At 46.9% G+C, this 14,894-nt stretch overlaps 1 protein-coding gene across 8 annotated transcripts in view; it reads right to left on the bottom strand.

Annotated features, from left to right (window-relative positions):
* The window catches only part of rbfox3a (RNA binding fox-1 homolog 3a), a 196,968-nt gene that overhangs the window by 37,003 nt on the left and 145,071 nt on the right, over nt 1-14,894 (bottom strand). For 4 of the 8 annotated variants that reach the window (XM_031861917.1, XM_031861918.1, XM_031861920.1 and 1 more), the window contains exon 3: nt 11,539-11,646. The exons of the other annotated variants lie outside the window; for them this stretch is intronic. In XM_031861917.1, coding sequence (XP_031717777.1) covers nt 11,539-11,646 — 108 coding nt within the window. The remainder of the gene's footprint in view (nt 1-11,538; nt 11,647-14,894) is intronic. 8 annotated transcript variants of the gene reach the window in all.

Genomic DNA, 14,894 nt, shown 5'->3' with positions numbered 1-14,894 from the left:
ATGCTTCCAGAAGTCTCAGTATGTGGTATCTGCACCGCATACGTTTCTTAGACTCCGCTCCTGACTTAAGTGATAGATGGTCCTCTTGCAACGGAGCGGTTCCACAGACCCTTTGTCTCGTGTGGATGCTTGAGATGATGAGCTGCAGAAATAATGGACTTTTCTGGCGGGTGCACATTGTTAAACCCGGTAATAGCCGGACTACAGAAGTGCGTGTCTTATTGTTGTGAAGCACTACGGGCTCTGCCAATCCAGACTAATGAGCAGAACAGCGAGATCAGTGCTGCCGGAGCAGGTATCCATCCCAACATTAAAAACACAGAGGGGGAAAAAGGTGAGACAATAACACCGAAATCCAATAACACCCCCTGCAAATTCCCTCAATCAAATTTAAAGATACAGATCATGCGAGCTCAATGCATAACTCTTTCGATAAGAGAGAGGGAGGAGAAGGCGCACGATTGCAGCCAGAAGTGAGGGTTTATCATTGGAGAAAAACAATAACAGTAAACAGATAGAGAAGTTTCTGTCTCTTCCTTTACAAGCTGGCTGGGGATGGTGAGATAGGAGATAAATGTGTTATATTCTCCCTGCTTTTTTTTGCTCCGTTCCTTGCTGCCGTGATGTTTGGCCTCTTTCTGCAGACTTCCTCAGAAAGCTTCTATCTGGGCAGGAGGAGGCTGCGGTTTTTAATGAGAGAGAGAGAGAGAGAGAGAGAGAGAGAGAGAGAGAGAGAGCCAGAGCAACACTATGCTGTAAATGTAGTGGAAATGATTCTACTCTGACGCGTTGGCAAACAAACTCGGCCTAAACCGTGCTCCGCCAATTAAGGAAATGTTCCATTATCTAGATGAAAAAAGAAAAAAGAGAAGAAGAGAGGAGCCTTGAGAGAGGGATTGACCAGCTTCCTGCAGCCGGCGGAGCCTCAAGGCTGCTGCTGCTGCCGGGGGAGTGGACCCTCGCTCCTGCCTGACCTAATCCCCCTTCTCTTTTTCATTATACTGTACTCCAACCCCCTCTGTCTCTCCCTCAATCCCCCCCACTCCCCTTTTCCCTTTCATGCTCTCTCCCCCCCTTCTCTTTTTATGCAGAAACTTTTTTTTTAATCTCTACCCCTGTGCTCTACTTTTCCTCTCCCTCCAGTCATGGCATTATATAACACACTTGCATTCCGGGGCATCCTAATTCAAGGAAGCTCTCTCCGTGTTGGCAATTTTCAATTTCTAAGCGCCCATTTTGAAAGGAGAATGGGGTGGGTCGACTGAAGAAAAAACCTGCACCTCCTGGTGTGACTACCACCGGATCATGTGTCCTCCTTTTCAAACCAGGAGCTCAGCAGTCCGGCAGAGACGGGAAGCTCAGCGGACTGCAAACACGGAGGTGCTACTCTCGACTCATTAAGGTGGATCAAAGCTCCAGTTATGTCTTCTAGTGTCAAGACCCCTCCCACACAGCTCTAATATGTGTTTGTAAAAACCTAGTACATGAAAAGGGAAAACATGATATAGACATCGAAAAGCTGGTTTCAGAGAGATCTCATTACGCTAGCTGGTTTATTCTGATTTAATCCGGGATACTGCGGCACCTGAGGCCCTTGGAAACACACTGACTCCTCATTAGGAGCAGAGGTGTCCATGCAGAGGCCTCGGGGAACACGACGCACAGAGGTGGAACGCGTCACAACTTTGGCCGCAAGCTATTTGCCGCGTCGTCCTGCTAAAGCGCTGCTTTCTATCCAAATGGAATGTGTCCGCTCACTTAGATCTGTTAGACCGAAGGCTCAAATAAAGTGAAACATAGATCCGAGTGTGCAGATGTCTCTTCTATCGGTGAACTGTGCTCGAACGTAAACCTGAAGACAAACACAAGTCTCCTTCATAGTATTATAAACAGCTGTGCTGTATTTTGCCATTAGATAAGCCTTCATACTCTTGGATGTATAAATCAAGTTGGACTTCCTGGACCGTAAATCGTCTCCTCACTGGTACCTGAGCAACATGTCCCGACCAACAGGGGGCTATTTTGGGCGTTCTCAATACAGGCTACAATAGTAGTCGATCAATAAATCAGCATGTGTTGATCTAAGGTGAATACATGAAGGAGAGGATGAATAGCATTGTTCTTCTAGTCATCACTCAGGCTGCTCTCATACAGAATTCATAGCTATACCTACGAAGAATGATGCGCCGTAATTCATCGATTTACTGTTCGTTCCCCGTGTGAAACGAGACGTCAACGTCTTTCTCACGTAACTTGCGTACTTCAACAACGTCATGATCTCTTCCTGAGTTTTTGTTGCCTAAACCTAGAAGTTCATTTTGAAAAGACTGTAAGAATGTAGCGGACATTTAGTTTGAACCCGTCCGTTGCTGGACTTTCGTATAAAAGTGCACAAAAAATGAGGAGTCTCTCTCGTAGGATACCAGACGTTGTGTGAGGATACGACTGTGTGGGTAGCGTATTTCACGCTGCGTTCTCCTCCCCTTCCTTCTGTTATCTGATCATATCCCAGATGTGATCAAACCGGGATCAGACTTAAACTCAATGCACAAGTGTGCGTGTAAACAATGTAGACTTGGACTGTTGCATTGATCAGCTCAGCTTGTATTTTGTGGATTCTTGTCAGGTCATGAATCTAAAAATCTCCTTTTTTGTTGGGGGTGCTTCATTCTGTCTGATATATTTCTGATGAGCAAGTTGTAAGAGAGCTTCTGCTTTCGGCTTCTTGTTTTGCTCGATATCAGCTATTTATTTGACAGTTCCTTGTTTCTGGGGGGGGGATCTATGATGTAGTTTATTTTCCTCACTAGCAGTACTGGACTCTTCATGCCTTCAGTTCTGCATTTGTCATGACGCGTTCTAGTAAACTTGTTAAATCTGCCTTCGAGTGTTCGCTCTCGCGCTCGGGTCGGTCAGGATCTCAAACGGTTTACGCTCACGGGGCGCTCGGGCCAGCGTATCTGTGTCAAAGCGCAAAGAACTGAGACTGAGCCAAGTGACACACAAACAGGATAAAAGCCCGGAGCTCAGTGTGCTGGAGAAAGAAAACTACTTCAGCGTTGTAGCGCCGCAGCAAGGAGGCGGAGAGCACAGGCCTCATTAGTGAAACACAAAGTAACGCTGGCTCTCGTGTGATCTTCCTCTTCCTCTGATGTATGTGACAAACGAGTTATTCGACTGGATGTGAACTGGGAGAAGAAAATAAAACAAAGCCCCGTGCATATCAAGGGAGTTGTGGTCGTCCCAGTGCGACCGCGCGCCCTTTTGTTGTTTTTTTTACACAGAGGCCGGCTCGTCAAGATGATCTCCTGCAAACCGGTCCCACTGGAAGAGATCGCTGTTCATTATGGCTGCCAGCGAGTCGTCCACTGGTTCTCTACCTGCAGGCCTGTTTGTGTGGGGGGGGAAGAACCGGTCCCTTTGCAGCGCTTCAACGTCGCCTGAACCTCATCTCCACGGACACGACGATGACGAAGAATAAAGGCCAACCAGAGAGAGCGGCGCTTTATCGATCTCCCTTTCCTTTCCATTCCTCTTTCCCTCCATCTCTCCTTTCACCCTTTCTCCTCCTATTACTGAAGAGCACAATGAAAAAAACACTACCTCTAATCTTAAGCACTCTCCTGGTGTAAAATTGGATTGGACACCCTTTACTTAAGGAGATCACTTCTGGAGAGCAGTCTGCTTTTTTTTGTTTTGTTTTTACAGTCAGCACCAGGAGCCAAAGAGGTCAGGGAGGTGGCAATGCCCACTGCTGAGAGAAACTCCCAGCATGCAGCATTCCCATAGAGACTTCCACCGGTGCCCCCCCCCCCCCAGCGTACATGGTCGAGGCTACATATATTTCGTCTCAGCAGGTACGTCTTGGCCGCTCGCCAGCCATCCGTGATCCTCTTTAGCGCCGCTGCTGAGAGGCCGGGGGGAGAGACGACGGCGTGCAAAAATACCGGAGCTGTTCAGAGGAACTCATATCGGCAGAGTGCTGCACTGACTCAGAGGGTCAGAGAGCAACGCGAAGGCGAAATACAGCGGGTGACTAATTGCGTTGCATTGAATCCGGAGGGAAATCACTCAAATGGGAGCGGCGCTGATCAATCTCGCCGCTCGCCGCCGTGATGGAGTGGGGCAGCTTTATGGCTCCGGCTCAGTCACACGTGGCTCGGATCACCTTCCCGCTTTGCACCGGTCCCTACTGTACCACGCTAATAGTCTCTCCTCCTGATTCTATACGCTGAGCAATTCAAACTGATTTATGAAGAGCTCTGCAAGTGTCTTTGCATAATCCAAACAGCACGAACAGTTAAATGTTGACTTAGCAGAAGGCGTCGCTGTCCCGTCCCCTTCACGGATAGAATGCACACAAGCTCCTTTCGCTTTGTCAGATTACAGAAGACATAACATGTTTCTAAGTGAATCTGAAGCTCTGCAGCCATCGCGCTCCCTCTCCAGAACAACGCACGTTTGGTTTTTTAATGACCTCCCGACAGTGGCGGCGGCAGAAACTTTGTGATGAATCCCCCGCTGGGATGTCACGGAGCAAGCCGAGGCAGAGTTTTATGGGGAAGAGTGTGACGCGGCTGAGCGCAGGCCAACGCGCGGCAATCAGTTGATGCAACGCAAACGAAACACTGGAGTGGGTTTTATTTTTCTTCCCAGCCAGCTGCATGAAAGCCCCTCGTAGTCCCCGGCTCTGCTGCTGATGCTCGAGTTAATTGCGCCCCAGCACGCAGACGGGCAGGCGGGAAAAAAAGACGGCCTGAGATGATTTTCCAGCGGGCAACTGGCATTCATTTTGTTCTTGAAGGCGCGTAAATAAAGGCTGTCTGGTCGGGTCCGTTTTAATTAGGGCGAGCCACACTGATTGTACTCCGAGTCTCCCTCTGTTAACACTCACCAGAGGCTGCTGCGTGTGTTAATTACAACCACATGCCACACAGTGAATCCAAGGTGAGCCGGAAGAGAGAGAAGCTCAGGCGAGGTAAACAACAACAACGAGGACAACGAAACACCTTCAGCTGAGTTTCTCATCATGAGGCACATATTTGGTGCAGCAGATATTCCCCCCCCAGTCAACCAATTACAGCACCATGTCTGGAGAGAGAGAGAGAGGGGGGGGGGGAGATGTGGAGAAGCAGCCCAATTTGATGCAGATTCACAACACCCCCACCTCAACAGAGCCGCGGTCTTCCTCCCACCACTACCGCTACAGTCGGTTTATGATTTCAAACAGGCTGAGGAGAGAGTTATTGTTTTGTCTCATACCCCCCCCCCCCCCTCTCAAAAAACTCCCGTCTTTCCATTTTTCCACCTCATTTGTGAAAAAAAGAAAGAAATCAATTCGTGGAAATAAACACTCGGGTGTCTTCGCCTCCACGTCCGAGTTAATTTAGGTTTCCAGCATGTTTCCCGCCGCGCTTTTTCTTTCCTTCTTCTTCTTCCCCGAGAGGCTTAATCGTTTTCACACGTCACATATGTTTCATCCCCTCTTAACGTGATTTTTCCTCGTTATTGGGCCGCACTTATTTGCTCATCGGCCTCGGACGGAGGTATTAGAAAAAGAGAGTTCATTTTCCTCAATCCCTTGCTGATTTTCTTCATTACGTTTGCGGCGGTTGCACGCGTACAGACGTGGGGTCGGGGGGGGGGGGGGGGCTGCGAGTGTTACTATACCTCAGAGACGCCGGAGCGCCACTTAATAAACAGAGTAGACGGAGGATCACTTTGAACTCCGGTGACATGTAATGAACCTGTCTGTCTCAGCCGCAGCTCCGCCTGGGCTCAGGCTCTGCACGGTAAAAAATAAATAAAAAAACAGGCAGATAAATAAATAAATGAATAAAGAAGCAACAACACATCCAAATAAGCCTGGAGGCCCCGTGAAAAAGCCATCAGTTACACATGGTTAGACTCAGAGCATTTTGCCAGCGCCATAAGAGGAGATAATTGTCTGTTTCAGTGCTGTTGCCTCTTTTGTTGCATAACAGATATTTACATCTGGGACTAATTACTCCAGACTGGGTGTCAGGATTTGGATTTACTTGCGGGACGCATCCCAGTTTGGTGTTTAGACTCATTTATTAGCCAGAACAGACGGCGTGCCGCTTTGACCCCGTCAGAAACACACCGAGGAACTTTCCCGTCTACTTTTTCTCCTCCGCTCTTCTAAAGTTGTCCGAACAAAGTAGCATTGGCACGCATTCTATTAAAAAATCCTCCAAAGTGAACGTCTCTCGCTTGGAGATTGCTATTGATCACCCGGATAAAGACAGAGAATCAGATGGAAACTGATAACCGAACGGCGGGATGTTCTGTCATTCTGGTCATATAAATCCCTAAATCAATTTCCGCAGCGTCGTCAATGTCGGCGAGCCGCTCTTCTGACTGCAGATGAGTCTTTTGAAATTCTGCAGGGGCTGAAAAAAAATGGCAACATTTGTTTTAGAATCAGCTGATTGTCATGTTAATTCAGTCTCCTTTTCTTCCCCACAGCATGCTGGGATTATGATGAGGGGGGCCACGAGCTCCTCGTGGGGACAAAATGCCATTACTTAAGCATGCAGGAATCCCAACATGACATTCCTTGACCGCTGTGACAATGGCAAACATATGCAAATGAAGGAGAGTGCCACTCTCATTATGACCCTGTCACGGAGACGCTGACGCCTCCCACCGGACCCCGAGCGTGTCAGGAAACCAGGGAAACTGAAAGGAGAGAGATAAACGGTGGAGAAAAGGACCAAATTCGGTGAGAACAGGTGTAAGATTGTTGTTTATGTCATCTCTGCCTTTCTCCTGCTCTCTCATGACCCCCTTTGTAATGTATTCCATCGGCCTGTTTGCCTCTTTTCCTTTTTTCCTGTCTTTGCTCTGCAGTTGAATGAGGAACAGGTTTACATGTGCGAGATTCTTTGAAGTGAAAATGCCGACTACCCCCCGCTGCAGCCAGAGCTCATCTAATCAGGGGCTAATTCCACTTATTAAGATTTGAGAGATAACTTTGATTCATCACAGTCCATCTACCCTATCGGTTAATCACTGTCGCGCTAAGCTCTTTTTCAGTCATCCTTTTGTTTCCACTCCCTCTGGCATGCAGAGAGGGGGGGGGTAAGAGCGATAGAAGAGAAGGAGAGGGAGAAGATATTAACAATATTAATGACCCGTGATTCTCGTCTCCTTAATGAGAAGGGTTATTAACTGTGATTATCCGTGATGAAATGGCGGTAATTCTTGAGAGCTTGAGAAAACTTGTACAATCGCTTGTCTTCTGATTTGTTCCCGTGATGTTTGAGAGAACGAAAAAAAAAGAAGAAGAAGAAGAAGAAAGGTGAGTGTGGTGAGAAGAGAGAGGATGAAGAGGCAGGGGGCAACCTGGGGAAGCAGAGCTGCTCACAGCAGGCAGCTGGGAGGGACTTCTTATTTCATTCTTTAAGGAAACTGTCTCCAGTCCCACAGCTGCTGCGCTTCAGATAGTTCAAATCTGTCTTCTTCAGGGAGATGAAACCAACACTCTGAAGGGTTTTCTCCCCCAGTTAAAGCCCCTCCGGCGCGGCGTCGCCTCCACCGATTCCTCTCCCGGTGGCTAACGAGTGGGCCAACGTAAGCACACCCAGTCGCCCGTCTGCCGGCTGACACTGCTGAACGGCTGCTTGAACACCTAGGCTGCTCTCGCCAGATCCCTGATACAGCATCCCCCCCTCACCCCCCCACAATCACCCTGTTTTGGGTGTTTTTTTTCTTTCCAATTATAGGAAGTTGCATGCTTGTGCAGTCCCTGTCGGCTCCATATGATTCCCTCAACGGAGAGGAGGGGGTGCTGTCTGGTGAATCATTGATGTGCAGTCAGACTGTTTCATTGCAGATCTGTGTGCGTGTGTGTGCGTGTGTATGGGGGGGGGGGGGGGTTAGCAGCAGACGGATAACAATCCTGAATTATGCATGTCTGTCCCTTGTGAGAAGGGGGGGGGGGGCGTCGATGATTGGCGACGAGGATGAGCCACACTCTTCTCGTCCCCCCAGGGGGACACATTTAGAAAGAAAAGAGCTCGGTGTGGAAAAGTCGGGACCACCGTGAGCGCTACACCGGACCGCTTCAGACGCCCCTCTTTAGCTCCGCCTACTCCTCAAACTGTGAAGACCGACAACAGGAAGTCAGGAAACAACCCCGTTATGAGGCCTGATGGCAGAACTTTTAGAACAATGATGATGATGATGAAGTGTGCGTACGCTGTTCAGCAACGGAGGTACAGTCGAGTGCAACAGCTTGTCAATATGAAGGACGTTAACCACCGGAGATGGAGAATGCAACCTAAACAAGTTGACTTTCCAGACCCGTGTGCTGTTAGTGAGTGTGTAGAACACATGAGCTCATGTCCAGATGTAAACATGTATTTGGTGGAGAAACATGCAACGTTACACCGGAGACACATTAGGAGCTACAAGTCACTAGAAGATCAACTCTCTGAGTTCATGAACAGAACGTCAAACACCACGAAGAGACTCACAGGTTTGACTTCATTCACTTTCAAAATGGAGCTACAAACAGTCCAGTGGTGGTCATCATGTTTAACAGCTGGCAGCCAGCCGGTGTTTCGGTTTAACCAGTGACCGTGTTAACTGGTTACTCTCAAGACAACTTTGCTCACAATGACGCCATGTATGTATGTGTCCCCGTAAAAGCCTTCAATCTATTATAAATACAAACTCATCAGTGTTTATTATCTACGACGACCCTTTGCGTGAGTCACTACGAGCGACCCCGCTTAAAGTCACCAGTTAACACGGTCACTGGTAAAACTGAGACGTATGTTGCTGTTGAACTTGAGTCCTCTCCCCTTTGTGATGCTGCTATCAGTTTTAATTCAATGTTTAAATGTTGCAAAACAACACTTCCTTTTCCAACATGCGTTAGGATGTCTTTTCTTTATGACGTCGGCTTTAAAAAGGTCTATTTGACGGATGTTGCTTTTAAAAGCATCTCTGGGGGTTTACGCCTGCACCGGGCCAAACACAATCCTAACATTACACCGTGTCACAGGAACACCTGCTGGGCCCGTTTTAGATAATAATCCCATTTCTACATGCCGGTACGGCGCTCAGACGGGAGAAATTGGATTGTTTGCATTACTGACCTGTGGAGCAAGGCAGTCTGGGTAAAGCAACAGCCTTGAGGCTTTATTAGATCCAATCGTTCTTTCATAAACAAAACCTTACTTTTCAAAAAGGTAGGGGAAAGAAAAAAAAGAAGAAATCAACTAAATGTAGGTAGGCCAGCACTTTGTGGACACACTCCATTTATTTTCTCCAATTAAATCTCTTTAATTGGATTGAGGGCTGGCACCTGGTTTACACTCTGTCAACCCCGCAATCCACAATAATTGATGCCAGAGCCGCGTGTGCATGTGTGTGTATGTGTGTGTGTGTGTGTGTGTGTGTGGGATGCGTAGCGATGGGGGAGGGATTTAGAGCATGTCTCACTACTCCACAATTTCACTGTGATCAATTTATCAATGGCCCACCTCGCTGTCCACCAGCATCCACTGCACTGAGACGGGAAATGCCTCAACATGCAGCCACACACACACACACACACACACACACACCGCTATGAAGGCAATACTACAATGTAACAAAATACTAGTATCATCTCGATAATACTAGCATTATCAGCTTGTAAGTACTTACTTGTGAAACAGTGCGTGTTCTATTATTGTAATGGTGTTACTGAGGTATTACAGGTTAATAATGCATCATATTTTATATGCTGACGACACGTTTATGTCTAATATCTAAGGTTCTGTCTGACATCAGTGTTTATTGTATAGTGCGTTCAACATTGTGTCCTTTTATTACCGAATGTCTCCTGAGAGTTATTATTCCCTTCTTTTATGTATTTGAATGAATGAATTGTTGAACATCGTGATACAGTCGAGGGTCGTAAACTGAGAACTAAGGGATTCATTCCCATGTTTTTTAGTCCTACAGCAATGAAACAAAGTGAAAGAATATCTAAATTAATTACAAATACAGTTGGAAGCACTTCTCCTCCGTACGTTGAATTGCCTGTACAGTAGTTAACAGTAAATTAGTGAATTATTTGTGAGAATATTTTATTAAAAACTACATTTCCTAAAAATGAGATACCAACTACAAGTATCTTATTGTACCTGAGTCCAGTTCTTGTGTAAAGTTAGGTTTCCACCACTGCACTATGAAGGGAAAACACACACTAACGCTGCAGACCTACACACACACACACACACACACACAGCTGTGAGCCGTGATACGGAGGTGAATAGGCACACACACACACACACACAACTCGGATCCCCTTTCCCTGAATACTGACGCGCCGCGCCGAATACAAATGGTGTGCGCCCGCACGTGGAAACACGCGGCGATACAAATCCGAGAGATGCATCACGGAGCGCTGACAGCACCTTTAAGAAACACCCGGGCTCCTGAACACCGGAGCTCCGCCGCCATACAAATGGAGAGAGGCAGAGACAGAGCGAGAGGGAGGCCAAGGGAGACCCGACACAGTAAATAAAAATACAATTTCCTCCAGTGACATGCCCATTCTGTTGGAAGCCTGACTCTAATTATTCTAAGCACTTTGAGGGATGGCTTTCCACCGCATTAATCTACACATCCCACCAGCCCATCCACAGTCGATGCACCTTTAACTACCTAAGGACGCCCCGAAACTCTTCTTAGGACCTCGGGGGGAGGAGATTGACTTTGTACAGTGATGGGGTAAAGTGTTCTGCCTGAGTGAATCTTTCTCTAAATCTCACAGCACAACAATTTTCATTTTCAACTGGCTCCAACCGGCTCGCGCGCGCACACGCCAGATTCAAAGACCAGGTTCAAACGGCAGCTCCAAATAAGTCGCTGGATTCTCGTCACGCGCGCTCGTGTGAGAGCGTGGTTTGCTTTCCTCTGGGCGGGAAAGCACTCGTAGCTCATTTGGAAAACCGAGATGAATCGATAAATCACCCGGGGACCACCCGATCAATCAATGAGCCTATCAATGCTGGAGGCTCCTCCCACCGCGGGAGGCCATCTTTGGTGCGTCAGGGCAAATGGGCTTTTAACATAATAGCTCTGTCCACTTGTGCCGAGCGGGAGATTGATGGCGCCCAATGTTTACATGTTTGACACAAGCTGTAATAGTGATACACAGCAGGTCCTGTGTTTACATGTAAAATAATCAGCGCACACACACACACACACACACAGATCTACTGTATGTCACTGCTCACATTCTGGCCGTGTTTATCAAAATCTAAACAAGATCAAACCGTCTTTGAAACAGCTCATGCTCTCTGATGGAGGCTGGATATTTGGCTTTTCGGCACTGAAATATCTGCTCTTTACAAACATCTTTCCCCCGGAGGAGAGGAGGAGGACGGAGAAAGAAGAAAACAGAGCCGGCGTGGGGAGGCAGAGCAGAGAGCTATCTTTGCTAATTAATCACCACTTGTTTTTAAGTAAAACCTTCTTAATAACGCAGCTTCCAGCTGCTCTTCTTGCTCTTACCAACAGACGCAGGTCGCACGTTATGAGGAGGGTGACATTTGGATGTGAACCGCAGGGCAGCTTCTCTCCGCCGTCAGTGTGCTCCAGGCTAAACGCAGAGGGAGGAGGCTGCAACAACAAGGAGCATTGTGACTGTTAAACCAACTAACAAGCATGATCACGCATTGTTCTCTGATGCTTTAACGTGAATGTTTTCTGGTTTCTTTTCTCCTTTATGACGCTAAACTGAATATCTTTGAGTTGTGGACAAAACGAGACATTTGAGGACGTCATCTTGGACAATTTTCTGACATTTTGAAGACCAAACAACTAATCTGGAAATAATGAGATTAAAGTGCAAACAATCGTCAGACGTGTTGCTATATTAGCATGAACACACGAACACACTGTAGTTTAGTTTGACTCAATCCCACACACACCGTCCGGCTCACACTCACTAGAGCACCAAATGTGGATTCATCCGCCGCTGAAAATAGTCCCCGACAAACGCACCTGTCCCTCCTGTTGGAGAAACATTTGGAAGAAACTACAGCAGCCAGCTGTTAGAGGAAATAGCTAACCCTTTTTCAGAAATGAAACTACGTATTTGTAATCCTTTTTAAAGGTGAATGTCTTCTGGGCTCAGTGCCAGGGACAAGGAAGGGACGTTGTATGAGCTAACACATCGCTAGCTCTGTAGACAATAAAGGAAATATAGAATAACACCCGCCTAATCCTTTCATTTAAATCTAGAAAAAAACTGATTATTACGACGGATACACATTTTGAATTGCTATTTGCCTCATGATGCACCTCATTCAAATACATTTCATTACCTGCATGATACTTAAAATCTCGTATTCACTGAGAGGGATACTTTTGTTATCAGAGGGAGCAGAGACCTGGAATTTCTTCTGCAACATAATTCCTCACACTGGCTGCAAGCGTGAAGCGTTGGCAGGTAAATTAACTTCCCTCTAAGTTACCATCTCCAACCTACGTGCCCTTCAGCAAAGCACTTATCCCCTAACTGAGCTGCTCGGTTGCCATCAGCAGAAAAGTGAGGCTGGGAGTTAGCATGCTGTGTGAGAGCACTGCGGGGCGACGGCTGAGACGGAGGCTTGCACACTCAGCAAACACTCGTTGAATTAAAAGGAGAGAAAAGAAAAAGTAATGAACGAATAAACAAGCAACCAAACCAATATATAAATAAAGTTGTCATGTTTTTTATTCAGAGGGAAATTACTTCAGTTGAGGACGGAGTGAGGAATTTGTTGCAAAGACATTCTTTCTGTTTGATTCAGACGCCTAATGAAGGATTTGAGACTTTTAAGGATGCTGCAAATCAGAAAATAAGCCGTAAAAGACACAAAAACAGCTCGTGTGTGTTCTGTAGCAGCATGAAAGATAATACAAAATATTTGATAATACAAAAAAAATAAGTGAGAAGGAAAAGGAAGTGAGCCAGATGTTTTCTCACTGCTGCTGAGTCTGACTGTCCTGATCTGATCCTGATGACGGACAAGTAATAAAAGGTTGTGCATGACTTGGTGTGCGTGTTTGCCTTCATGTGCACGTGTCGGTCTATAACACGTGGTGTGAGAGGCTGGACAGCGGTTATCAAATGTTATTTAAGAGATGACATCAGTGAAGAATAATAGAAGGTTGGCTGGAAGCTTTTTACAGAAAGGTTACTATTCCCACTAATCTTATCTACATGTTTGCTTTATATATGTGTGTGTGTGTGTGTGTGTGTGTGTCTAAACTGACCCAAAATGAACAGTTCAACTGGAGAAAATAGACGAATAAAAACAAATAAACCTGAGTTTCCGGGTTTTCAGCGTAGCGTATTCTCACATTATGCTAACACGTTGCAGTGCTGTTTGTATACTGCCAGTCACAGCCTGCAGAGAAGGGCCCCTCCTGTCAAGTGTCCATTAATGATGAGGGGGCACTTCTTTAATTCAGCATGAAACACAAGCTTTCCGTCCAATCACACAGCACTCCTAAAAAGCATCAACACTTCAGCGAGGCTGCACAGTCGCCTGACAGGAGAGAAGAAAAAAGTATTCACTCGCCCAACTTTCACCAAATTTCACTAGTTCTTGGGATACTTTACTAACAACCAACAACAACCACCAAATTGGACCAAAAACCCAGCAGTCAATAATCCGGGCCCTTGTTAAGCTCTGCTCCAATCGCACCAGACAACCCGGCCCGCTTTGACACCCGCTGGTTTTTAAAGGCCAAACATCGGCTGCACGTATCGGTGTAAGTACACCGGCGTGCATGTGTGTCCTGTTGTGCGCCGAGGCTCTGAATGCGGCGCTACGGTGTGGCAGCTGACACAATGGAAACAGATTGCCACGGCTGCTCTGCAGCTTTCCATCACATCGCGGCAGATAGAGGGAACGCGAGGCCTAAGGGTCAGCGCTGTGCTGCCCGTGGACACGAGGCACCGCGCCCAGCCATTACTGTTAGCTAATTGGAGTTTTCCTCGGGGTCAGGCTAGCCATCTGCGGTGCCTATTACATGGTGAAGACCCCCACTCAAAAGCCTCCCCCCCCCCCCACATCATTTTTAACACTGTGTCACCGCTTGACGTGACTCTCTTTCCCCCTTTAAGGACAGGGAGGTGGTGGTGGTGGGGGGATTAAAAGGAATGTGATCTCCCTCCACTGCCGCTGGTTAATAGGAAAAGTCTCTGTCTCCTCTGTGCACCATTCATCATGTCAAACGGTAATATCTTTAAAGGTCAGGCCGAGTCATAAAGAAAAAAAGAGCCTTGGCTAAACTTTCCCAGGGATTTCCAGAGGTCTAATCACCAATCACCAAATCTGAAGTGTCTCTTTTGATTGGCTTTTGATGGCCTTGTTTCAAAGTGAATCATTGCACAAAAAAATAGAACATTTAGAAGTGCAGTAGGCAGCTAATATTTAATGCACAGTAGCATGAAGGAAATTCTCTGTGTGGAATTAACCAGGAAGGCAAAAAAAAAAGGGAAAATAGAGGCCGGGAGAAATATGAAATATGAAAAAAAGAAAGGTGCATGATTTATCCAGCCGACAAGCAGCGGGGGTGCACAAAAAAACCCGAGATAAAATAGAAGAAGAAAAGGTGGCGGGAAATAAAAGCGAGGCAGAGGAGCTAAAGACTGCCGCTGTCTGACAAGTGTCACAGTCGCGCTTCGATCCAGCCTTTCCTCCTGCGCTAATGACTGTCAACACGACAAGCAGGCCGTCTGAAGGGGGAGAAAATTACTCGCTGAAAAGCAATTGACTGACCCCCATCATTTCTCAGGGAACCAGTGACCTGTGAATATTTCATTATGGGGAAAGTCGTGAGGCCCATATAAATGGTGGTGGTGGTGGTGGTGG

This window comes from Anarrhichthys ocellatus, unplaced genomic scaffold (assembly GCF_004355925.1).
Source record: "Anarrhichthys ocellatus isolate YVR2014 unplaced genomic scaffold, GSC_Weel_1.0 scaffold26, whole genome shotgun sequence".
Classification (NCBI taxonomy): Eukaryota; Metazoa; Chordata; class Actinopteri; order Perciformes; family Anarhichadidae; genus Anarrhichthys; species Anarrhichthys ocellatus.
This window is presented reverse-complemented; position numbering and strand designations above follow the sequence as displayed.